Genomic DNA, 27,739 nt, shown 5'->3' on the forward strand with positions numbered 1-27,739 from the left:
CCTAACCATAACTGAATGGGAGAAGGAAATAACTTTTTAGCTGTAGCACAGAATAAACTATACTCTGTAAAGGTCACTGGCTCAATGGCAAAACACATGCTTTGCATACAGAAGTTTCCAGGTTCCATGCCTGGCATCTCCAAGGCCAACTACCTAACATTGTGTAAGGCAGCTTCCGAAGTTCTGATACTGCTGGCATGCTGAGACCTTAAAGCTCATCTACCTCCAAGCATGGGAAGCACAGCATAGCTGTCAGAATTACTTTAATTAATGATTCTAAGCCTCATATTAAGTAGCTCCAACTATGAAATGTTGATTTCCTTTATAGGAAGCTGGTCTGGTGGTAGCTGGGAAATACCAGCAAAATTACTACAATGGAAGCAAGTATCGAGTCTAATGTGCAGAAAAATCCTTGTGGATTAAGTATTTCTGATGGTATCCGCCATGAGGGCCACATATTGCTTGGAATTGCTAAAACAAACCGAGATGTAATACAGTTCTCTCAGCAGAGATGTAACCTAGTTTCAATGAATTGCACCTGCTCAGCTGAACGAGCTGGGTAGCCACAATCTGTATCGGTTGAAGTTTCTAAGGTCCTCAACCACTCTGCATAGGCCATTCAGGCTCCTGGCCATGGCCTCCTTGACTGAATCCATCTGGTGAACAGTCTTCCTCTTTTTCTCCCACTCTCTACTTTTCCTAGCATTATTGTCTTTCCTAATGAGTCATGCCTTTTCATGATGTGGCCAAAGTACGACAGCCTCAATTCGGTCATCCTGGCTTCTAGGAAGAGCTCGGGCTTGATCTATTCCAAGACCCATTTGTTTGTCTTCCTGGCCGCCTACAGTATCCTTAACACTCTTCTCCAGCACCACATCTCAAATGAATTGATTTTCTTTTTCTCAGCTTTCTTCACTGTCTAGCTCTCATATCGTGTACATGGTGATGGAAAATACAATGGTTTGGATGATCCTTACTTTAGTGTTCAGTATTTTATCTTTGTTTTTTTATGGTCCTGTATAGTTCTTTGATAGCTGCCCTTCCTAGTCCTGGCCTTCTTTTGATTTTTTTTTACTGCAATCTCCATTCTGATTGATGATTGATCCAAGCAACTATAGAACCACTGCATTAATTTCCCATGCAAGCAAAGTTGTGCTCTTACTCCTTACATCACAATGTATATCCCCTTAATTTTATTCTGCCTCATTTTAATTTTATTTTCCCTCATTTTAAAAGAATGCCTTATTTTGGTAGTATTGTAACACTAATAAATAAAAGAACAACAGACTTGTCAAAACCTAAGGAAAGCTGCTTGGGTAGTTGTCTGGGCCCAGATGCCTTTTGAAGTGTACTGTGGCCCCGCAATGATGTCATGGCACTGTGGGAGTCCAACCTAAAAAGAAGCTTCTCAAAAGGTCACCAGAAATGATGGATAACGAGTGGGGTGATGCCATTAAACTGTGGGTGTTGCTCTCTGAGTGGTAGAGACTTGACAAGACCTCAGAAAGAAAGTGTCAGAACTAGAAGCAGGAACAAAGAAAAAGGGGAAGAAAAAGGCCTTGCTGAAAGCTGGTGAAGGAAATAATGCTTTGGTAAACTATTCATTTTGCATTTTCCCCCAAAGAGGTCTTGTTTTCCCATTTTATTGATCTTTTCTTTTAGCTCATTAAGCTCTCCAATGGGTCTTTTTTCCATCTGAAAAGAGAGTTGCCCCTCTTTTGGTTCCCCCCACAGCATCCTGAACATTCACAAAGTGAAAAAGCTTTCCCGCTGAGTATAAACCATGAAATGGAGTTGAAAATAAAGCTTTTGATTAAACCTGACAATTTTGAGCTTCTCATGCCATCCCACACAAGCAGCCCCCCACAAAATGACATCATGCATGATACCAATGGTGCAAGAGGGGAAAAGAGTCGGGGAGAAGAGAAAACTCTCCTCCAGCATTTAGACCGATTGATAAAAGAAAATAATGAATTTTGAGGGCAGATTTTTCAAGTCACGGTATTTTGAACAAACTTATATGGGCACAAAATTTCTTTTGTATTTGTATACACATTTATATTTGCATTGCAGACAAGTTTGTGAGGCAAACTAAGGCAGATCACTGTGTATCAAGTAAATCCTTGTGTTTTATTATGTTAGTCTCTCCAGCAAATTTCAATTCAGAACATTTTATCCTAACACATTTTGTTGCAAAAAAACAGTTACACTGACAACTTCAACCCTAAAAATTTTTTTTTAAATCACCCCTTTGAAATCATTTCCAAGTTGCTTCAGTATTTCCTCAAGTCTCAGCAACAATTTGCCTGACGTCATGTAAAACTGCAGCCAAGGACCTGTAGCTGGTCACTTCTGACAAATTTCATTATATTGCCCATTTAAATGTGATTTAGGAACACCAGACCTTTTGAAGAAAGTTCTGTTTATTAAAAGTAATGTCAAAATGGTAAAGGAAAGATAGTGAAGCCACATGCCCAGTTTTTGTAAACGAATTGATAATTCCATACTGTACAGTATTAGACAAATCTTTGAAGGGATTTCTGAGCAACACATTACTTTATCATCCAGTTTTTTTTCATGGAAATCTGGCACGAAAAGACTTTCACAGATGGCTTTCACCACTCTGGACCTCTGGTCCACATGTTCCCTTCTCCTGCCTTTTTTCCCTCTTCTTTCTTTTCCAGCACTGGCACTTATCTTGAAACTTCCAGCACTAGCATGCCATGCATGCACCCAACTGTGCTCTTCTCAATTTGCAAACTGCTTCTGTGCGCTTGTGAAAAAAAATTATTTCTAAACCATCAATGGGATTTATCCACATCTGTGTGAAAACCAAATATGCTTTCTACCTCTTTCTGCTAGTTATTATTTCTAGGTCAATTTCTATGATGCTAAGAGACTGCTACACAAACTGGAATTCCTGCTTTGTCAGGGTACCTTGAACACACAAAGTTCTACTTGCGTTTAAGCTAAAACATGGGAAAGTTGCTTTTTGGGGGACTAAAACTCTCAGATTCCCCCAGATGGCCACTGGGAAATGTCGTACAAAAAAAAATTTTTTTTTACAAGCCCTGGTTCAAGCAAAGAGAAACTTCTTGCAGACCTTCCTACTAAACAGAAGGAGATGGAGGGCCTTGTAAGTGGATCCACCATACATAGTCCTATTCGTTTTATATATATTCTGATAAAAGACCCTCCCCCCATACCAACTGCCATCACTCTGCTTTCTGAGGGAGAGAACAGCAGCCAAGCACAGCATCATCATGCTGTGATAAGGCCCTCCTTTCATACCAGCTATCATTCTTCTGGCCTCTGAGGAAGAGAACAGTAACCAGCATCTGGTGGACTTAATCCCACACCACACCACCATCTCTTTTCCCTTGTGTGTCATGTCTTTTTAAATTGTAAGCCTGATGAAGGTAATTGCCAAATTAACATTTTGTAGGCCCCTCTGGGAGCTTTTTTGACGGAAGGGTGAGGTATAAATGTTCTAAATAAAGAAATAAATTTCTCCATCCCATCAAGGCACAGCACCCGAGTTGAAGTCATGACACATAACCAGTAGATAGTCACACTCACTCATTTCTCACCTCCTGCCCCCATCCCCACCCATTAGAACCAAAAGACAAGAGCTCACTATGTTCATGAGGGTGAGGACGTAATTCTGGACATGCTCCTTCCCATGGAATCGTACAACTGAATCATCCACTGCCAGCAAAACCTCGATATTGTAGTCATCTTTCTTGGCATGGCGTCTCTTCCGATCTGCTTCACTAACCTGGTCTTCAATCACATTCAGACTGTTTGGAAGTTGACCTAAGTTAAAGCCTGGAACTAGAAAAGTTAAGAACAAGTTAACATGTTCTGCACATACGACAGCATAGTTTTAGTACTGGTTCTGGTCTCTAACAAAGAGATGGCAATGAAGTGGCCCTCCAGATGTTGCTGCCCCACAAATCAATGCCAGCATCATCAATGGTGAGGAGTGTTGAGAGTTGCAGTCCAATAACTGCTGGAAGCTCTAATGATTCCCACCTCAACGCTTACATATGTTGTTCAGCACACACACAAAACAGGCAAGGCAAAATATACAAGTTACACTCCAAGTGTAATAATATATATGACACTGTATATTTGGAATAGCACTTGGAAAAGTTGTTTGTTTTTAAATTGTTTTTCACCATCCACCCAGCACAGGATACAAGGCAGTTTACAACCATTTAAAAACACAGTACAATTAAGAAACTATTAATACAATTATATTAAGTTTTAAAACACATATTAAAAACAGTTTTAAAAACACATGTAAAACATAATAAAATAGAAAAAATACCCCATCACACACTAAAAGCTTCCTTTGTTGCAACCAATTAAAAACCAGATTCCTGTCCAAATAAAAAGGTCTTTGCATGCCAGGGGAAAGAAGGCAGGAAGGGGGCAACCAGGTCTGCCAAGAAGGGAGGTCCAAAAACCTAGGAGCAGCCATGGAGAAGGGTCCCTCCTGTGCCCTCACCAAACATGCCTGTGATGGTGGTGGGACCAAGAGAAAGCCTTCCCTTACGGATCTTAAAGCTCAGACAGGCTCATAAGGGGAGATAGTCTTCCAGATAATCTGGATGCAAACCATGTAGGGCTTTAAATGCCATAGCCAGCAGAGTTATTACAACAATGCGGTTATATGATGGATAACCTGTCCCCATCAGCATTTTGGGCCTACTGAAGTTTCCAAACAGTTTCCAAAGGCAGCTCAATGTAGACAGTGTTACAATAATCTAAACAGGATGTAATTGGGTTACATTTTTGAACTGCAACCCCAGAATAGGAGTGACTATGCTGGCTAGAGGATTCTAGAAGATATAGAGAGTGTACAAACCAACATCTTTGGCCGGCCTGGGGGCAGAGTCGGTGTGTGGCATCCACGCGGCACACACCTCCACTCCGCCCCAGGTCGGTATGATGACGCGCACCACAGCACATGGCAAGCAGTGTCACAGCATTCCTAAGGCGCTGCATCTACATGACACAGTGCCAAAGGAGTGCCAAAAAGCTATGGTGCCAGCAGCTATGGTGCCCTTTCTGCGTTGCAGAAAGGAGCCGCTTTTTGCAGCTCCTTTTTGTGCCATTGAAAAGCGAGATAGGAGCTTCAGTGTGTAGCTGCCACGGCACTGATCTGGCTCTAAAAGGGGCGGTATGTACAGACCCATAGTCAAAAAAGTAATATTCTCAAGATGCAAATGGGTTAATCATACAGAATTTGGATTATAATTCTAAGTATCCCAATAGCCAGTATAGACTGGGGAATTATAGAAATTATGGTGCAAAAACTTACTTTTCCAAAGTCTGTTATCGCAATTATCTTTGCCTGTACTATCCCCAAATGAGGCTTAAGCATGTAACAAGATCTGAGTAAAAGACAGAGAAATGGATCAAAGTCCTCTTTAAGCATGAATCTGGATATTCGGCTGTGAGACTTTTCAGCTGGACTCCAAAAGGTATATTCTGTCTGTCTACCCTATTTGGAGTGGATATGGAAGGAATTAAGATGAATTAATTTGGAACTAAGATACATGAAGTAACAGGAGGACATTATTGTACCTTCATTATGATGGGCTTTGAATGCTTCTGCTGCCTCTTGTTTGATGGCAGACCTGCGGTAGACTATATGAGCTCTCCCATTCTTTTCCTTCTCCCATTGTCCTCGCTCCAGGGGCTCAATAAAGAACTCACCACTGTCTGTTCGAATCAGACCTGCCTACAAAACCAAAGAACACAGTGAAAGAAAAGTTTTTTTAAAAAGTTTGCCTGAGATAGGAAGGTTCTTCATCACTGCCACCACCACCACCACCACCACCACCACCACCATCATCATCATCATCATCATCCGAGGCCTTTCCCCCTCCCTCCTTTCTCTTTAAATACACAGCAGAATATTAAAGAGTATCACTGAATTCCCCCGCCTTCTGGAACAGGAGAAAAGGCAAGGACCACATTGATCACTCAGTTCACTTTTTGCATGGCTCAACACCACTAAGAAGCTATTCATTTTAACTGTTCATTACCAAATAACAATATTATGATTTTCTTCTCCAATTTAAACATTGTAGCATTTTGGCCATCTCTCTGGGTCAATCCATGGTCCAAACAGGGGAATAATATTAACCTAGAGCAGGGGTAGGCAACCTGCGGCCCGCGGGCCGGATGCGGCCCGGCAAGGCCTTGGGACCGGCCCCAGCCCAGTCCTGCCGCTGAATTGCCTTTGGGGGGCAATTGTCTATAGAAGCCTCAGAAACATGCATTTATATTAACATTTTTTTAAAAATCAGCAAATTTTTTCGCGTGCCCTCCATTTTTTTTTTAAAAAGTGTCTTCCATTTGAAAATTTTGTCCTACATTTGTCCTGGTTTATTTATATATTTATTTTTTTTAAAAAAAATATTTAATTATTTATTTTTTGGCTTCGGTCCCCCAGTTGTCTGAGGGACAGCAACCCGGCCCCCGGCTCAAAAAGGTTGCCTACCCCTGACCTAGAGGTTACAGACTCCCCTAATGACCATCCACTTTTACTCCATCTCCTGGCTAGATGCAAGCAAGCTTTTGTAATACAAATCAGCGGTATCTTTTGAAGCTCTGCAACAATCCAGACTATTTTTCTAAGAAATATTTTTGTCCCTATTAAATCAACAAACTCTTTGGGAAACCAAGATTGGCCATGTCACCATACTCAGTGCCTCCAGCCTATCATACGGCTGTGTCAATTTGTGAATGACAGAACTTGTCCATACATACCACTCTATCTATCAGCCAGTGACTATTACATTTTCAAGCTAACTAGTTTGTATGACAGATTTACTGAAGACGTCAAGGGAAGTGCATATTTCCCTTCTTTTACTTTGAATTAGTGGCAATAACCTTATTCTCAGCATATCTCTTGGGCAGTACAATAGTAGTTCTTAAAACATCCATCTGATGGTCCATGCCTAAACCAATGCAATTACAATAGTATCTTACAAGAGACAAAAGTGCTAGACCACCTCTCTCTTATTGGCAATGCCTTTTTAATTACCTACTACAATACATCATGCACACAAGCTTAAATCAATTGATAGTCCCTACTATTGCTGACCCACTTGAGTAATAATGACTTGTTATGTGCCTTCAAGTCATTTCTGATTTATGGCAACCCTAAGGGGAACCTATCATGGTGTTTTGTGGTTTGTTTGTTTGTTTGTTTGTCAAGAGTTGTTCAGAGGAGGTTTGCCATTGCCTTCCCCTGAGGCTGAGAGCATGTGACTTGCCCAAGTTCACCCAGTGGGTTTCAGGGTTGTGCAGGGAATCCACCCCTATCCCCAAAATTGTAGCCCAACACTCAAATCAACATGCCGCCCTGGCTCTCAGTGTGAAAAAGCCATTTCTTCTTAATATCTTTTCATAAACTCTATAAAGGGTCTCCAGATATCTAAGAAATTTTCTGTTGTGTTTCCTTTGACCAATTTGATTAATTTTTCAATTTCAGCAATGTCCACTAGTTTTTCCACCCATTCCATCATGAGCAGACATGATTCACTGAAAAGACAATGTTGCTTGATAAGATAAAAGGCAGTAGAATAAGAGGAAGACCACATTACAGGTGGATAGACTCAATCAAGGAAGCTATGGTCTTGCATTTGCAAGAACTGGGCAGGGCTGTTGATAACAGTATGACTTGGAGGTCTCTCATTCATTCATAGGGTCATGATAAATCAATGTCAACATGATACCAATTCACAACAACAGAACTAAGCAGCCTGTGTAGAATATCAACAAACATCTCTACACTTAGCCACATATTTTGCATCCCCAGATTCAACCACCCACAGCTTAAAAATATTCCCCCCCCCCCCAAAAAAATAAAAAAGCAAAAATTGATTTTGCTATTTTATATAACAGATGACATTTTACTATGACTTTGTATATAACAGGACTTGAGAATCCATAAATTTTAGTATTCATGGTGGGTCCTAGAACCAAACCCCAACAGATACCAAGGGCCCCATGTATTAGTGACACAAAAAACTGTCACCAATAAAGTGCAGAAAACTGACATATTTAACTGTTTTACTCCAATTTTTCAATAAGTCTTTGTTAGCTTTCTTTCAAATTTGATGTAAAATTAGTGATTAGTTTCCTGAGAAAGGCAACCATTGGTTTGGTGAAGTTCTGAGCAGTGATTCAAATGTTATTAAGGTTTTTCTGAGCTCACTGCAACAACTACTGGCAAAGTTATACAGTATATGTACAGGGTTTTTTTTAGAGCTAGAAAACTGCCACTACTGTACTCTTGTATCTGCAGACGGAGCCAGCTGGTGGATTTCAACTACAGTATTGCTTTTTGTGACCTCTCAGGGTGTTCTTTTGAGTACAAAAGTGGGGGAAAGAAGAGGGGTCTGGTCCTAAGTAAAACTGAGACTAGGTGGAAAATCCTTTATGGTCCCAGGAACTCCATCCTCAACACCTGGACTTGGGTCTGACAAATCTAAGTAAAATAGATAGATCGGTTTTACATTTTAATCATGTGAATGGCCTTTGGCTTAAGCATTAATAAAATTGATTGATTCAAGTAAAATATGGGTCCACAGATGGTAAGAAGTAAACAGGTGCAATTTATGACACTATATAACATTGTTACTGGTCAGGAGGCATAAGGCATCAGCTTTAGTTTTCAGTTTATTGACTTTGGAGAGCTGGATCCAGCATGAGATAGCTTTAACTCTGGTCCTGAATGGGTGAGCTTTTTTGGTAATCAAATTCCACATCAGCTGAACTTCAAATAACAGAATTTCTTCCAAAAACAATCAGCAGCATCTTTTTTTAAAAAAAATAAAAAACCAATTATGTAGTCTACGTAATTCTTACTTTCTTTTGGAACAGAACCAAAGCTGTAGACATGCAAGCAAAATGTCCCCAAAGGAACCCAAACAGGAGCCTAATCCCATTATTTTCACTTCCCCCAACAAACCTGGCACCAGACGTTTCACATTTCTCCTCTGGAATCTTGTCTGTAGCTCTGGAGTTTAGTGCCCACTCCGAGCCAAGAGAGATTTGCTTGGCGGAAACTCCTGGCAGTTCTCAGCACAGGAGAGCAATAGGCAGTGTTTCAGGAGCCCTTGCCAATGCCTGCAATTGTTTGAAAGCTATCTGGTAAAGTTTGATCTTAAACATTTTATTTAAAGAAAAAGTGGTGAACATATAGATGGACTTTAAACCTCTAGACAACCGTAAGTTTTGGTCAATGATAACAAAGAAAAAGAAAACTGCTGAAGTATTTTCACATACACATATACAGTTGGCCCTTCTTATACACGGATTTTTTATACACAGATTCAAGTATCCACGGTTTGAAAATGTTCCAAAAAGTATACATTTCAATTACCAAACCTTGATTTCCCATTTTTTATAAGGGACACCATTTTGCTATGTCATTATATTTAATGGGACTTGAGCATCCATGGATTTTGTTATCCACAGGGGATCTTGGAACCAAACCCCAGCGTACAACAAGGGTCCACTGTATTAATAAAAATGTATACCCTTTCTAGGGCCCTCTAGAATTTTCTAAATGCTTTGCATATACATTAGGCCCTCGGTATCTGCTGAGGTTTGGTTCCAGGACCTCCTGTGGATACTAAAATCCATGGATGCTCACGTTACATTCAGTATAATAGTGTAGTGAAATGGTGTTCCTCATATAAAATAGCAAAATCAAGGTTTGCTTTTTGGAATATTTTCAAGCCATGGAAAGTTGAATCTGTGCATAAAGAACACTTGTGGATATGGAGGGTCGGCTATATTATTTCAACAAACCCCTATAGCAATCAGGTAAAATGGGTCAAAATTATTATCATAATGTGATGCTGATGGCTTTCATGGCCGGCATCCATAGTTTTTGTGGGGGTTTTCCGGCTATGTGGCCTTGTTCTTATAGAACATGGCCACATAGCCTGAAAAACCCACAAAAACCTATTATCATAATAATTGTACATGGACAAGCAGAAGCTCAGAGATAACAACTTGCCAAAGGCAACCTGATGAGTTCATAGCAATCATGACAGCCAAGCTGGAAAAGACCTGGTTCCCATAACTCTGTTACTAGTCACTAGTCCATAACAACACAGATTCATGGCGTAAAAATATTATTGCCAATGTCAGTCTTAAAGAACTTTGTAGGAGCTATTTTTATACTTCTCTTTGCAGTTACATGAGCATACATCTCCAGACTGGTATCCAGGAATCTTCTTCCCATAGTAAAAGATCATCCAGAAAGAGAGAGAGATTATCCCCTCAGGACACCATCGAAACATAATGTGGGGCGAAACAGGGATTTATCAAACAGAGGGAAAATCCACAAAATCTAACCAAAGCGAAAAAAATTTGCTTCCAAAATGTTACAAGAAAAAAGAAAAGGCAATCTCGTCCTGCTGCCAATTTTAATAACATGGTATATTGTAGGACCTAAAGGCAAAGACCCTGCAGTGTACTTTGCAATCCAATGGCATCAGAAATGAAGTTCTCTTCCCCTCCCTCTCTTGTAGTAGCAGCGATCTATAGTGCCAAAAACCTGCTCCAAAAGGTTTTCCAGCCAGTTGAAACAGGATTTTATGGGTGCATGGGTGACCGTTAGAGGAAGGGTGGTGTTGCTGATTCTGGCAGAAGCATCTAGCAGAAGGATTCAACAGACGAACAGCATCAGTTTTTCATCAAGCTGTAGAGACTACTTTTGCACTGGACTCTATCTACAGATCCACCACCACACAGAGGCAAAGATGCACTCATCCCTACACTGTCCCTGACACCTGAACTCTTTCTTTCAACAGTCTAGCTACCTTTGAACCAGTACAAACTTAATATTTTGCTAATATGTCCACTGAATGGTCTTTCAACAATGTGCAGTTACTGTTTTCCATCTGATGGAAATTTCACACAATCTCCCTCTACCACCTTATGATTTGCAGCCACTTTGGCACAGAAGCAAAAATAAAATTTCTTTTTAATTGGGTTATCTCCTTCCTGTGAATAGCAAACTAAACCACTCAAGGATCATGTAACAAGTGTGATGACATCACACGGCCACGTAACTGATCAGGGCAAAAATTATTCCTCTGTGTGATGCACTGTAATGGCTCTTAACTATTCCACCAACTTCTAATGAGTCAGTTACCATGGCTGCAAAATGGGCAAACATTTCACTTTTCCTTCAGCCACAGACCAAACACTCACAGTCATTCAATGGAAGAGTGCCTTTTGCCACCTCTGAAAATGTCAGTGAAAAACCAAAGCCCTATTTCAACCCAGTACTAGAACAGACAGGATCTAACACAGCAAAATGCATTTTTGTAGCATTGCAACACATACTGAGAGCTGCTTAAGGTGAGCATTAAGCTACACCTGTGCCAGTCAACTTCTCTTCTCAATCCATTAATCTGAGTCCAATACACTCCCATTACAAACAGAATAATTATTGGCATGTGCACTTCATTTACAGTGGAAGTATACTTTTTAAAAAAGCAAAAAGCCAAGCAGACCTTACAACAGCCCCTTCGGTCCCTGCCAGGGAAATGGGGCATTTAGTATTTTGTGGACACTCCTATTTTAAAGAACACTAGCTTTATTTACATATTTCCCATATGAGCTATTGAAAGCATGAAGAAGTGACATTATGGAAAGCAACTGTATTGTTTTGAAATGGATGTGGGCAACTTCTGGTGGTATTAGGGACCACCTTTGAGGCTGGAGCAGGTTTGTCCTTACGTTCCTCTTAGGTTGAGAGGGTTTAACTTGCCCAAGGCCATCCACCCACTCACTCAGCCATGGACTATTTCCACGGCTGAGTGGAGATTTGAACCCATGGTCTTCCAAAGTGCTGGTCCAACACATAAATTATTACACTGCAATGGTTCCTCTACCTCCAAATTAACAATTTTTTAAAGCACACTCCCTTGTCCCACAAAAAGGTATCCTGCTTAGGGCCATATTACTTTAATGACCTTCTCCACCTGTATCTTCCTACTTAGGCCCTGACACCATCATCTGAGACTCTCCTCCAGATGACCTCACCAAATGAGGTGGAACAAGAGACTGTGGAGATTTCTCAGACGGGGACAGGATAGGGACAAGAGCGAAGCAAGTCACTCTGCTGTCACTTTCACTATTAACAAGAATTTGATGTGGAAGAAGGAAAAATATGAAAGATTATGATAAAACAGGCAAAAAACGTTAGGTACAACATACAGATGGAACAATGGGAAAATATGTGGTCAAAGGGACTGAAATTTACACTGTGCTATAATCTTAAAGAGAACATTTATACAATATGACACCAGAGAAATTGTCCAGAATGCATAAGGAAGCTTCAAATTTATGTTGGAAAGGCAAACAAGAAAGGACATGTTATCATTTGTGGTGGACATGTGAAAAGGTTTTTAAAAATCTGAGTACAAATACATTCATTGATACAGAGGGTTCTAAATAACAACATACAATATAATTAAAACCAGAAGTATTTCTTCTAGGACTTCTGGATGTATAACTGGAAAAGAGCCACAGAAGTGTTTTTCAATAAATAATCGCAGCACACAACATGCCACACCATGGAAAGCACTGAAACTCAATAGTAGCTGAAATATGAGGAAATGATAAAACTGGTGCCTCCAGTCTGAAAGACAAGCAACCTTGGCTGCAAAGTAACAGGCCACTGTAACCAACTTTTCATTCCAGTGAAGGGGGCCTAAAACAACACCACTCAAAAAGAGAGATGTTAGCAAGCATCAGAAATATCTAAGTTAAATGTTGACTAGTAAATGAAATTGTCAAAGAGTATGCCCTGTAGAGGAAGGGTGGGACTCTCTCAAAGCAGCAGGAAAAGGAGTACACTGGGCCCTTGATATTCACTGGGGTTAGGTTACAGGAACCTCAATGGATACCAAAATCTGTGAATACTCAAGTTCCATTAAATATAGTGGCATAGTAAAACAGTTTCCCTTATACAAAATGGAAAAATCCAACGTTTACTTTTTGTAATTATTTTTTGGGAGAATATTTTCAAGCCGCAGATGGTTGAATACATGGATACAGAATTTGTGGATTCAAAGGGCTGACTATAACCACATCTTGTATAAAAAAGAGAGGAAAATGATAAAGAGGCTGAAGACACATGTGCATTTATTTTTTAAAATTATGTTCACTGTGAGACAAAAGTTATAACATTAAGGTATATGATTATATTGACATGCTGAAGCCATTCATAGGATGGATAGCAGAAGTAACAGGATGATGCTCTGGATCCCTACCATTGCTGTTATGAGGGATGGCTCCACCATGTCATTAAATTTATTCCTTTTAAAAGTAACATTCTCAGCTGTACTCTGGGATCTTCTTTGTAATGAGTTAATGTACATTATTACAGCTAGCAGTTCTTGATTTCATCACTTCTAACTATGGGGGTAGGGGTTCTGAAAAGTTCTTGACCCAACCCTAAAACTGAGCATGATTTTGTCACTAAAGCTTGGAAGAGTGTTCTTTTAAATTATAATCTGCCAATTTGCAGGATCATATCTCTAATTTCTGTTTTTCTTCAGATCATTGAAAGAACTATGTCAACAAAAAATATTGAATTTTCAACTGCTGAACTCCAAGCTGTCAGAAGAAAACTCCAAAGGAAATCCATCAATGTGTAATGCAATCCATGGCCACGACTCACATCCCCAAGACGCCCAGAAGCTGGCTTCACACTGCTCACACGTGGGCCGGCTTCTGGGTGCTCTGATGGCTGCACACTACTGGAGCGCCTTAAAGCCCATTTCTAGCTGCGGTGGGGCTGAAAAGTTGTCTTTTTGCCAGCAGAAAAAGGAACGACTGTTTGCCACTCCTTTTTCAGACTGCAAAAATCTGTCCATTTCTCTCAACCTCCACTGCCAAGACTCTGGTTCATGCCCTGGTGGTCTCCTGACTAGATTACCGCAACCTCCTTCCGGCGAGGCTTCCTCTCTCTCATCTTCGTCCTTTAATTTCCGTTCAGCATTCAGCAGCGCATTCAGCGGCATGCATCATTACATCTGCACGCTGCTTTGACCGTGTTTCTCCTTTATTATCATCCCTTCACTGGCTCCCCTTTCCCTTCCGTATTCAGTATAAGCTTCTGTTGTTGACTTTTAAAGCCCTGCATGGGCTGGCCCCTCTTTATTTATCTGATCATCTTTTTCCTTACATTCTCACTCGTACCCAGTAGTCAAGGTCTGCTGTCCCAGCCTAGGATCTTCACTGCCCCATCCCAGATTCGTCCCTTTTCACTTGCTGCCCCTCACTCCTGGAACCTTCTTCCCCTCATTTCATTGAGGACTTTTAAATCTGAGTTGAAGACCACCCTGTTCAGGGAAGCATTCCCAGGCACTGTGTGAATATTTATCTGATATTTGATTAGATAGTGGATGTTGATGTTTTAATTGTTGCCTGCTTTTTTAAACTAATTCTATTTTATATTAGTACCTATTGTTTATATGTATTTTGTAGATTGTACGCCATTGGCAGGTTTTATATTTTTATATTTTTATTGATTTGATTATTTGTATGTAAAGCGCTGTATACATTTACAGGGCTATAGAAATAAACTATAACAACAACAACAACAACAACAAGAAGGCAGATTAGGGCTACAGCGTGTAGTTGCCATGGCCCCAATCCAGCTTTGTCAGGGGCAGCTTGAAGCCACCCCTCTGAGGCAGTCTGTTTCACCCATAAGTTTCATGGCTGTAGGCCATTCCCTTCTTCGTCAGACCTAGGGCTCTTCGGCACCCCCTCATAGTCATGCTTTAGGTTTCTCTATAATTGAGGGATGTCATTCTTCACTAAGTTTATTTCTGAAAGAAATACAGTAATTTTAGTAGCCTACCTCGACTTGCAGGTTTGGGACTTGTCCTGCAAAATTCACATGTGGTACTTTTGTACAGAAAACAACAGTTTATGTGCCGTAAACACCATATTCTGCACATAATTTATTTTTTCCACTGCAATAGAGAAATATTATTTTCTATGCAAAAAAATGCTGTTTCTTGCACAGAAAATGCTGTTTTCTGTACAAAAATGACATGCAAATTTTGCGTAGAATAAGTTCCAAACTGTGAAGATTCTTGTCAGTCCATGATTTTCATCATGGTTTCCTGACAAATGTTTTTCCAACATTTTAAAAAATGGTTTTAAATGCCTGGTGAGAGTATAGTGGAAACAGAAAGAACATTTTAAAAATTCTTTCTTTTTCTACTAAACTCTCACCAAGCAATCAAGTTGTTTAGCAACCTCTTCAGCAAGAATGGCAGAAATTAGTCCCCAATGTTTCTATGCTGGTGAATGACTATACTGCACAGAAACAAGATATTGTATACATCAAAATCCACAAGTAGTGATACAATTTTGGGATCAAATCCAAACCAAATACGCATTATGGAAGCTTCTAAAGCTTCACTGACTTCTTCATCAGGCAAAGATGCTAACAATCTTACAGGAGAAAAATAGTGATGATGTTAGTCACAGGCCTGCATTCTGTTTGACATTTTGTCAGTTAAGTTGGTATTAAGGGATTTCAATGCAGGCAGAGGTCCTCCCCATTACTGGACATATGAGGACTACAGATAAAGAGTAATAAAAGACAGCTAATACAATTTCAACTCCCATTAGCAACAGAATAGTAACTTCTCTTGTGAGCTACACAATAATTCCATAGTTACTACCACATGCAGTTACACTGACATTAATGCAACAAAATTCCCAAGCCTCAAAAAATAGTGATACCTTTATGGGACCAACTAAAAAGCACAAAATACATCATACAACCTTTTGACGTATCACTAGTGACGTATCTATGCTGATGAATTACTCTCCAGATGTTAAAAACCATACAGGGTTTTTGTGTTTTGTGTATGCTCAAAGTTACACAAGATGGAAGACACCATACAAGATTTTTCCTGAAAAGCTTTGCCAATACACTTTCAAATCTGAACCTTCAACATTGCCTTCTGATCTACTTCCTGTACACAGTTCTGTCCATGACATCCATTTGGTTTGCCAAAAGCTTTAGTGTTGTGGCTCCTGGCCTGTTCTTAACAGGAAAATGGCCAAACACTACTAAAGCGTGCCAAGATGAGGCAGCAGTTCTGTGATGGCTATAAAGCAAGAGCTATTAAGAACTGAAAGGGCTTTAGTTCTGCAAGACAGCATGTGATTCCCATGTAAAAGGTCCCAGAGTCAGACCCTTCCATCTCCAGGTATTATGGGTGGGGAAAACTTTAGTCTGAAACTCAGATTAACTGCTGCAGACAAATCCAATTCAGACATACTGGGTATAAGGCATCTTCATATGTTTCCCCTTTTAAAATATGGCTGCAATTTTGAAAATATAACAAGCATGTTAAGCCACACTTCCAAGTACTACTGTATATATTCATGTATAATTCTAGAAATTTTAGTCAAAAGCTTGACTTCAAAAACCTGAGTCGACTTATCCACAGGTCAATGTAAGTAGTGTACTTTAACTCTTATATATATATATAAAAGGAACAGCTCATTCTACAGAAACTGCTGGTAGAGGACTTCTGGGACATACCTTGCAAAAGGGAGCCTGGATTTCTGTGTCCACTTTGCTTGGTAAGAGCTTTTTTTTTTTAAAGTGTGAGCCATTTCTTTTGGTCACTGGGGGGAGGCCAACCCCCACAAACCTCCACAATCTGAACATGAGTCAACAGTGCGATGCAGCAGTTAAAAAGGCCAATGTGATTTTAGGGTGCATCAATAGAAGTATAGTGTCTAGATCAAGGGAAGTAATAGTGCCACTCTATTCTGCTTTTGTGAGGCCCCACCTCACAATTTAAAAAACGATGTAGAGAAACTGGAGCATGTTCAAAGGAGGGCGACTAAAATGATGAAGGTTCTGGAAACATGCCCTATGAGGAACGACTTAGGGAGGTGGGGATGTTTAGCCTGGAGAAGAGAAGGTTAAGAGGTGACATGATAGCCCTGTTTAAATTCTTGAAGGGATGTCATATTGAGGAGGGAGCAAGCTTGTTTTCTGCTGCTCCAGAGACTAAGACCTGGAGCAATGGATGCAAGCTCCAGGAAAAAGAGATTCCACCTCAACATTAGGAGGAACTTCCTGACAGTAAGGGCTGTCCGACAGTAGAATACACTCCCTCTGAGTGTAGTGGAGTCTCCTTCCTTGGAGGTCCTTAAGCAGAGGCTGGATGCTCATCTGTCAGGGATGCTTTGATTGAGATTTCCTGCATGGCAGGGGGTTGGACTGGATGGCCCCTGCAGTCTCTTCCTACACTATAATTCTATGATTCTAGTGAAAGGCAAGCATGTAATCTCTCCTGGAAGCACTGAGCTTCCTCTGCTCTCTCATCCATCCAGCCTTTAGGGTGACTACAAACAGTTATGCCTGGAATTTTGTAAGTTCCTTGGCATTGTTTTTCTTTGCTTCATCCTTTAGATCCTTTGTTATATGCCCCTAGGTTTTACCCTTGACTTATCCACAGGTCATATCAAAATCCCATAATTTTCGCTCCAAACCATGCCTGCAACTTATACATGAGGTTGACTTATAGTCGAGTATACTTGCTCATACTATAAAAAAAATTCTATCTTCTCTTTGCAGATGGCTGAGGGTGGGAGAGGGGATTCAGAAGATATGTGGATATTGAAATGAAATACAAAAGGACTTCCAAGACACATTAGGTCTATGGCAAGATGAAGACTCCTGGCCATCTTAGCCTTCTTACAAACTTGTTCAGACAGTAACCAGCAGCTGGCACAGCTACTTCTGTGGTACTGTTTTTAAAATTAATAACATGGTCTGGACTTTCAGTTCAATGGGAATTAGAACATCTAATTTGCTAAACCACTTTGGAAGATTCAGCCCCATGTGAATAATTACCTTGCAGAGGAGAAAAAAGAAAAAAAATGTTAAGTGTTTGGGTAAGAAAGGAGATCTAGTGGTATTTCTTCCTAAATAGCCTGCAATTATGGGTAGTTTTCACCTGATATTCCACCTTCAAAGAGAAACCACTCTAGAGGAGTTACTATTACTGTCACATTAATTTATATCCCACTTTTTCCCCAACAGTGGGGACTAAAAGCAGTTTACAAATTATTAAAACCAATGCAAATTACAAGCATACAAAAAACCAGTAAATATACACGCATATATAGGCCACATAATATATATAATTTTAACAATTAAGCAACCCATAGTTACAATCATTTAAAATTTACTAAGACACAGAATATATATATTTTTAAAAATCAACAAAACATCACACCATTAAAAATCCATCATAGTTCTTTAAAAACCTGATGAACTAAGGAAAATTATTCTTTCAAGCAGAAGAGAAGCAAGGGGGGAGCAAACATTGCCTTCTCAGAGTGGAAGTCTGAGAGCAGCCACCAAGAAGGCCCTCTTCCTTGTTCCCACCAACCTGCCTGGAAGTGAAACAGAAAGAAAAGCTTCCTCTGAAGATAGCAGACCTGAGCCTTGTAGGACTTTAGTCATTACTAGCACTTCGAATGGTGCCTAGAAACACTGGAAACCAGTGGAGCAACTGCAATAAGGATTTTTTATGCTCCCAGTTAACAATCTGGCTGCAGCTCTTTTTGCCAACTTCTGAGGACGTAGAGTACATTACAGCAATCAACCATGAATAACCAAGACATATGTCACCATGGACAGATCAGATATCTCCAGTAACAAGCGTAGCTGGCACACTAGCTTCAACTATGCAAATACACTCCTGGTCACCAGTGAAATCTGGGCCTCCAAAGTGAGCCCAAACTCCAAACCTGCATCTTCAGTGTGAGGGTAATCCCATCTTCCACAGACTCAATCACTCTTCTCAGATCTGTCTCTCAACTGAGCAAGAGCACCACTGTTTTGTTTGAATTAAAGCTCAGTTTGTTCATCCTCATCCTCTCCATTACCAATACCAGGTACAGGTTTAGCACAGAAACAGTTTCTTTGGAATTAGGTGGAAAGAGCTAATATTTTTACTTTTTACAAAGCATACCTCATACCCATGTAAGTTTATGACAAGTAAAACAATTTGTGAAACTTTAAAAAGATTTGTGGATGTGGGTATAATAAATACTCTCTCTGTATGTGTGTGATAAATAAGCAAGATAATGTATTTCTATCTGGCAAACAGACTTCTTCACTGTCTGCACAGCAAGCTCCTATATATGTGTGTGTGTGTGTGTGTGTGTGTGTGTGTATATACATATACATATATACATACACAAAATATACTTGAAAATTATAGTCCCATATGATGAGACAATAGCTCATGTGATTAACCAGAAAGGTGTCAGACAAGTAGAGCGCTAACTCTAATGAAGCTGTAATGAAAGTCCCCTGGAGACATATGTAATGGATTTCACTAATCCAGCAAATCCCCCTGGGGATATCTGTGATGGATTTCCCACCCAAACTGTTTTAACTATTTATAAAGATGGTTAACAGCTGAGAAAGATTCTGAAACCAAGAGCTCAAATAGCACAAAATCCCACTGTCTTGAATCTAATTTTAAATGTTTCTGCCACTCATGTGAGAAAGAATTTTACAATTTCACTACAGAGATAATGAAGAAGAAATGTGCTTCTATCATAGCTGTCGTGGCCAGTCATGAGGAGGACTCACAGAATGACAAGGAGGACTCGGCTCCTCAGGTGCAGGAGGAACTTGAGGCTGTGCCAGGCCCCAGTTCTGTCCTGTCAGGTCCCAGCTCTGCTCTCCCAGCCCCAATGGATTTGGCTCAGCCAGATCCGAGCTCTGTGGGATCTCCTCCAGTGGAGCCTGGGGCTCAGCAGCCCAGCCTTGCCCCAGTAGAAGTGCCAAACTTGGGAGACATAGAGCAGCAGAGCATTGAGGTTCCTACCTTTAGCCAGAGGAGATCAGAAAGGGTGTGCTTTCGGCGTTCCAAGAGGCTTGCTGAGAAACGCTCATTAGCCACTCTGCAGCTGTGATAAGGGAGCTAGATATAAGACACCTGGCAGACACCGAGTTCTTTTATCAGAGTCTATTTGTTCTCATTAGTGAACACTGCTGTATCTGACTCTTTGCTTACTAGACCTTTGACTGCCTTTGAATCCTTGACCTCAGACCGGACTCGCTGACCAATCCTCTGGCACTGTTGACCTCGAACTGGACTGGTAGTATTGCTCTCTGTAATCCTGAACTTTGGACTGGCTTGTGGCTTATTCTGTTCAGACATCGTCTGGTATTGTTGCTTGTTGAACTGGTTCTTGGCAGCTCAGCATGGTTTCCTTTTGCCAAACAGGCTCTTATCAGCATGTGTGTGTTGGCAGCATTCCCAGACAATAGCCCTTAGATATCCGTGGGGGTCTTTCAACACCCATTATAATCATTGTGTTACCCTTATATTATAACAGGAAGACCATATTTCTTGACTTGGCACTTTTAAAACTTTATATAGCAACACTTTATAAAACAACATTGGAAGGTAGATATTGGCCTGATACAGACAGGCCAAAATAAAGCTGCCTCGAGTCACTTTGGAGGCATGCTGTTTAAATGATACATGTGTCCTAAGAGTCCAGAAGCCACACCAAAGCCACGCTCCAGTCCCAAGGACTGGAGTGCAGCTTTGGTGCAGCTTCCAGACTCTTAGGACGCATGCATCATTGAAATACCATAACTCCAAAGTGACCTGAAGCAGCTTTATTTTGGCCTGTCTGTATGGGGCCACTGTAACAAAAGGGACTAATGATCAAATGTAACTCTAGTGTGGTTTTGTAGTTCCCTGTTTCACTATAACAGATGTGCAGGCTCCAACTCTTTTCTTGTTAATAGCATGTTTGTGACATCCCAGTAGTTCAGTCAGTGAAAGACAATCTGATGGACTCCAGAAAATAGGGAAAATATCTATCAGTGAATTATAAAATCTACTATTGTTGAAATGCACTGCATTAAACTTATGTTGCATTACAAAGTTTTAACACAGACAGAAGCAGTAAAAAAAATTAAATTGTTTTAGAAATACAAAAATGTGAATTTAAGAAAGGGAACTTTATAACTAACCAAGGTTTTATTAGCTTCTTAATTTAAGTACCCCGGGCCTAGGCAATCCCACAGTACACTACAGCACAGGACCCACATTCACAATATAGTGTTTCATTCTTGTGTCTTTCAAGAACAGTTTGTTTAAAACATCTTTTTTATTAATGGATTAGAATAATAACTCACTGGTTGACAACCAGTGAGTTTTCATGGCTGTGCAGGGATTCAAACCTTGTTTTCCAGAGCACCAGTCCAATGCTCAAACCACTACACAATGCTGGATCTATCAGATATATAGGTTTGCAAATTATGCATTGGCAACGAAGTAATTGAGGAGACCACTATGGAAGCATCAACTACAAGGCTGTAAAAGGGCACATTCTGGCACAAAGACATCTCGAAAAATTTACTAATAGATTGACTGTATCACACATTTTCCCTAATAATATTCCCAGGTAACTCTGGCAAAAACATCTCTGTGTATTCCTTGCCTAAGAAAGCACTATGAAAAATTCATGGGATTATTTTAAGTCAACAGATGACTTGAAGGCACATACACAGAGATCTTTGCACTTTGCACGCTAAGTTTACTTAAAATAATTAAATGTGATTCCATACTAAAACAATAAATATTGGGCACATACTTCCTACATCCAGATTATTTGTCTCAGTCAGTTAAGTGAAAAATGTGCCTACAGGCACCAGACAGAATAATGGTGGGGGTTCTTTCCCTTTAAATATAATTGTATATGTTTGATTGCTTTTTTAAAATACATATATATGCATTCCATCCCACTGTAATAATAAATACAGAAACATATAGTTAAGGTAATGAAACAAATCAATAAATGGAGCATAAAAAATAAAGATACCATAAAATAATACAAAAAATAAATACCATAAAGATGTAGAACAAGATCCTATGTACTTTTAACACAGCATAAATATATGCCAGAGGAGCCAGCATGGTGTCATGGTTTGCATGTTCGACTACGACTCTGGAAATGAGGTTTCAAATCCCTGCTTAGCCAAGGAAGCAGTTAGTACTTGGATGGGAGACAGTCAATAAATACCAGGTGCTGTAAACTGTATTTCAGAGGAAGCAAGTGGCAAAACCACCTCTGAGTATTCCTTGCATAAGAAAACCCTACGAAATTCACGAGATTGCCATAAACTGACACTTGACTTGAAGGCACATATGTACACAGTGCCTTAACAGCATTCTGTCCATAACCTAAAAACAATTTTTGAAATGCTCACACTCAGTACAAGAATTACTTGCACCAAAAAATAGCATGAACATCACAAAAATTGCTCACATCTGTTGGACTATAATTACTGTATAAATGCTCGGAATAACAAGCATTTCTGGTACAAAAAAATAGCCTTGTTGTTGTTGATAACTGCCCTTGAGTCAACCCCAACTCATGGTAACCCTGTAGATGACAAATCTACTATAGCCCTCCATCTTCCACTGCTCTGTTCCTGTAGATTCATGCCCATGACCTGCCTGATTGAGTCTATCCATCTGGTGTGTGGTCTACTCTCTTTCTACTGTCCTCCACCTTTCCAAGCAATAATGTCTTTTTGAGTAAGTCATGTCCTCCGATGATGTGGCCAAAATACAACAGCCTCAGTTTTGTCATCTTTGCTTCCAGGAGGATTTCTGGTTCAGTTCAAGGACCCATTTGCTTGTATTTTTGGCAGTCCATGGTATCCTCAGCAAGCTTCTCCAGCACCACATCTCAAATGAGCTGATTCTTTTTCTATCTGTTTTCTTCGCTATCCAGCTCTCATGTCCGTACATGGTGATGGGGAATACTATGGTTTGGATGATTGTGACTTTAGTACTCAGTTATATGTCTTTACACTTTAGGGTCTTCTCTAGTTCTTTGATAGCACCTTTCCCATTCCTAGTCTTATTTCTTGGCTGCAGTCACCATTCTGATAAATGTTTGATCCTAAGTATGGGAACTCTTTAACTATTTTGATTTCTTCATTGTCTAGGTTGAGTGTATGTATTTTTTCCATGGTCGTTATTTTTATTTTCTTTATGTTTAGCATTAGGTCTGCCTTTGTAGATTTATTTTTACCTCCTTTAGTTATTGTTCCAAATCTGTAATGTCTTCTGCTAGTAATATGATGTTATCCGCATATGTAATATTGTTGACTTATCTTCTTCATATCTTCACTCCTCCTTCTGAGTCTAAACCTGCTATTCTTATGTTGTTTTCAACATACAAGTTGAACAGATTTCATCCTTGCCTGACCCCTTTGCCAATTGGGACCAGTCTGTTCCTCTGAATTCTGTTCTAACAGTAGCCTCTTCTCCTAAGTTCAAATTCCTTATCAGGACTATCGAATGTAGTGGCAACTCCCATGTCTTTAAGAGCCATCTATGGCTTTACATGATCTATGCAGTCAACAGCTTTGCTGCAATGTGTCACGTTGACACCAGATGAACTTCCTTGGGGACAGCTTTCCACAAAGGTGGGGCTACCCCAAAAAAGGCCAATTCCCAAACTTCATCTCTCCAAATTTTTCTTAGAGGGGGCAACATAGAGAAGGTCCTCTACTGTAAGTTTCATGTCCAGCGTAGAGGTAAAATTAGTACAATGAATCTGGCCTGGACACAAATTGGCAACTAATGCCAATAATGAGGTAATAATGTCTGTGTATGTGTGTGTGTGTGGATACATAAATGCACAGATATGTCTCTGTGTGTGTGTACAGTAGAGTCTCGATTATCCAACATAAACGGGCCAACTGATAGTCGGATAGCCAAAAACGTTGGATAATCCGGAGGGTAATTGTCTCCAAAGATGGTGCGCGCACACCCGCACCGCCATTGGGGACAAAAGTCCCTCCCCTCCCCTCCTCCCTCCCTCCCGAGTCCTGCTTCCTCCGCGGAGGAGAAGCCTGGGCCGAGCACCCAGGCCTCCAACGAAGCCATGGAGGAGAGGACTGGGCTGAACACCCAGGCCTCTTCTCAGAGACTTCGTTTTCCTCAACCCAAAGGGAGTCCATGGACTCCCTTCAGGCTGAGAAAAATGAAGCCGTGGAGGAGAGGCTTGGAACCTCCTTCCCTGGCCTCTTCTCCAGGGAGGAAAGGAGGGAATGAGGGAGGGAGGGCTGGAGGAGGAGGGGAGGGACTTTTGTCCCCAATGGCGGCATTATCCGACGTCCCATGTTTCTTCATGAGCGTGTTGCACGTTGAGACTCTACTCTGTGTGTGTGTATATAACTGTTAAAATTGTTATGGAATTCAAACAATTAAAATGTCTATATATAAACTCATATAAAATATACACAAGTTAAAAACAGACTAAAACCCCACCTGCTCCATAAAACCACCATGCTATGTATTATGTAAAGAAAGCTGGCATAAAAATATTTTTACTTGGTGGCGAAAGGCCAGCAAGGAGGAAGGGCATTCCAGAGGATGGAAGCAGCCACCAAGAAGGCTCTCTCTTGTGTTCTCACCAGGTGAGCCTGTGATATTAACGGGGCCAAGAGAAAGCTTTCTTCTGCAGACCTTAGGGTTCTTGCAGGTTCATATAGGAAGATACGGTCTCTCAAATAGTCTGGACTGAAGCCATGTAGAGCTTTATAGGTCATGACCAGCACTTTGAATTGTGCCCAGAAATGAACAGGTAACCAGTGGAGCTATTTTAACAAAGGAGCTATATGCTCTCTGTAACTAGCCCCAGTCAGCATTCTGGCTGCAGCGTTTTGAACCCAGTGAAGTTTCTGGACAGTTTTCAAAAGCAGCCCCATGTAAAGTGCACTGCAGTAGTCCAAATGGGATGTAATGTGTACACACATACACACACATCTCACATACATATTTGTGTGCATACTCACTGAATCAATGGAAATTACAAAAGTCTTGCATCATTCAACAGCTAATCCAATGGATTTACCCTAGTTGTAACTAGCAATTGGATTTAGACTTGTTCTCATTATTGGCATGGAAGGATGTGGCACAAATAAATGCAGAGAAACCTCAAGGGATATTGAAGGGAAGAGGACCCACACAGCAGAAAACAACTGCAGAAAACTGAAGAAAAAACTCCATCAGGTACTACTAATTCAAATCTAAGATGGAAAATGTGATTTAGCTGCCAAGAAACATGCCAAGCTTCCCATAAAACCTGCTGTGCCCATTCAAGCTGCCAATAATAGGATGTTGGAAACTGTGATGCATCAGGCTTCTGTTCAGTGTCTAACTGAAATCAGTGACAATGAAGAGGCCACCAACAAACCAATGCTGTACTACATCCAGAGCTAGATAAAATCTTGATGGTTTTCAAATGTGCATAAATTGCATTGCTGTTTCCATCAAGAGAGTGCAATGCTGGCCAGATAAGAAGGAACTAGACATTCAAAGTAACCAAGGTTGTCTTTTCAAGCCAGTCAAATCTAGGAACAGTACAGCTGTTTTATGGGACATGCAATACAAATAAGGATGCCATCAACTGAACCAGCCCCCTTCTGTTATACACACCCCAGTTTCACTTGACATCTCTTAGTTGACTTTAGGGTTGTAAGAAAATTTAATTTTAATATGAACCAATTCAATCAGTGCTTGAAATTATGTGAAATTGCTAATATGCTAGTGTGTGTTGTTGTTTATTAACTGCCCTCAACTTGACATCGACTTGCGGCAGCCTCATGGATGAGAACCTCCAAGACCTCCTATCTACCCCTGCTCTGCACAAGTTCTGCAGGCTCTGCCCATAGCCTCTCTGATTGAGGCCAACCATCTTGCATGTGGTCTCCCTCATTCTACTGCCCTCTACCTTTCCTAGCATTATTGTATTTTCTCATGAATTGTGTCTTCTCATGACATAGACAAAATACAACAGCCTTAATTTAGTCAAGGGAGTTCAGGCTTGATCTGTTCTAGAACCCATCTGTTTGGCTTCTTGGTTGTCCACAGTTTCCTCAGCACTCTTCTCCAGCACCCCATGGCAAATGAGTTTATTTTCTTCACTGCCCAGCTCTCATAAATGGTGATGTGGAACAAAATGGCTTGGATGGTCCTCATTTTAGTGTTAGTGTTAGTTATTAACATATTTGTGTAATGTGTTAGCATTTATTAGTTAACTCCCCCCCAAAAACAATTTAAAAAAACTCTTTCAAAATAAATGTATGACCAAAATGTTTCCCCCACTTTCCAAAACCTCCAAAATAACCATTTGGAAAATGATCATTTGGAAAATAAGAGCAAGACTGGACAATATTCCAAGGTGATGGGGTGCAGTACACTTGTAGAACCTAGGGTCTACATTACTGTCATAGCTACCACAATTCAGTGCAACTGTGGTAGTTTTCTATGGCATCCTCCCACACTGTAGTCCTGCCAGTCTTGCCAGTGCACTGCATCTAATTACAGAAAGACAGATTTCAGTATTGTGGCTACTATGATGAAAGCCAGCAGTGGGGAGAGAGCAGATTACTAAAATGGTCTTGGTTGGCCATATGCAGATTGCTATTTCCCACCACATGGTGTTAAAAAATACTGGTATTGTGTTCAGGTTGGTGAAACATATAGTGTAATTCAAGCATACATGAGCTAGACTCAGACACAAATTGGGTGTAGTAAAGGATCAAGCTAGGGGACACCTACAAATTCTTAATACTGACATTCAATGATACCTTCGCAACCTTTGAAAAAGACATTCAAACCTGACATTTTCGAATGCTTATCAGTGTCCAATATTATTCTACCTACTACTGCAGAACAGTTATGAAAGTATAGAATACAAATTGCATTCAGTCCAAACAATGGAAATTGACCCTATGAGTGCAGTGGGCTTTAGACTTCTATTTTAAGATAGCAAGCCTCCCATGTCATGTGGCAGGAAACTGAGGTAGTTTTAAGATCAATTTAGTACATGTAATCAGGATTAGCAGCTGAAAGGAAAAAAATTATAATTCCACCAGTCTACTGAAAAATCATGCCGGTCCTTTGACCCTTGCCAATATGATAAATATTTAGGTTTATCATTTTTCCTGAATTGAATCAACATGGATACAGACAGACATCACTAACCAGTAGTGCCCCCAAATCTAATCTACTGTCCCAGTGATAATAAAAAGATAGCTTGCTTGGCTGATCCCTAAAGATTATTTACAACCAGAATTTGTGTAGAATAGGCACCAGGCAGACGCTCCAAGGAAAGGCATAAAAGTGACAGCCAATCTACTGTTCCTATCCCCCGACTGGGTTTCTCAGAGGTATCTTACCTGTCTACAATTTGTGGTCAATGACATACCTATCCACATCTGAGGAAGTGTCTCAAGTCTATGAAAGCTCATGCTACCAAAATCTCACTCATCATTCCCGATTCAGGGGATCCTTCCGGACCACCACACCCACGAATCGGAAATATTGCAGATATTAAGCCCTACTATTATAATGGGGGGGGGGGGCACTTACCAAAACCGCAGTCCCAAGTCCGCGAATGGGGGGGATGAGTGTATCTTTCAATTAGAATCAAAAGATCCTGCAAGATCCTTTTGCATACTGGTTTCCAGGCTAACTGGCTATGTCTTTGAGTACCTTGAATACCTATACAGTGCATTCTGCAGTACATTACAAGACACTTTTGTGGGTCATGGGCAGCGAGGGACAGCCTTGCCAGT

General features: G+C 40.5%; 1 protein-coding gene across 1 annotated transcript in view; it reads right to left on the bottom strand.

The window, feature by feature from the left end:
• Positions 1 to 27,739, bottom strand: part of ADAMTS14 (ADAM metallopeptidase with thrombospondin type 1 motif 14) — a 118,241-nt gene that overhangs the window by 84,281 nt on the left and 6,221 nt on the right. Inside the window, 3 exon segments of the mRNA XM_042460124.1 lie at positions 3,638 to 3,834; positions 5,596 to 5,752; positions 20,186 to 20,190. Of these exon segments, the coding sequence (XP_042316058.1) occupies positions 3,638 to 3,834; positions 5,596 to 5,752; positions 20,186 to 20,190 (359 nt within the window).

Source organism: Sceloporus undulatus, chromosome 3 (genome assembly GCF_019175285.1).
Source record: "Sceloporus undulatus isolate JIND9_A2432 ecotype Alabama chromosome 3, SceUnd_v1.1, whole genome shotgun sequence".
In the NCBI taxonomy this organism is placed as follows: domain Eukaryota; kingdom Metazoa; phylum Chordata; class Lepidosauria; order Squamata; family Phrynosomatidae; genus Sceloporus; species Sceloporus undulatus.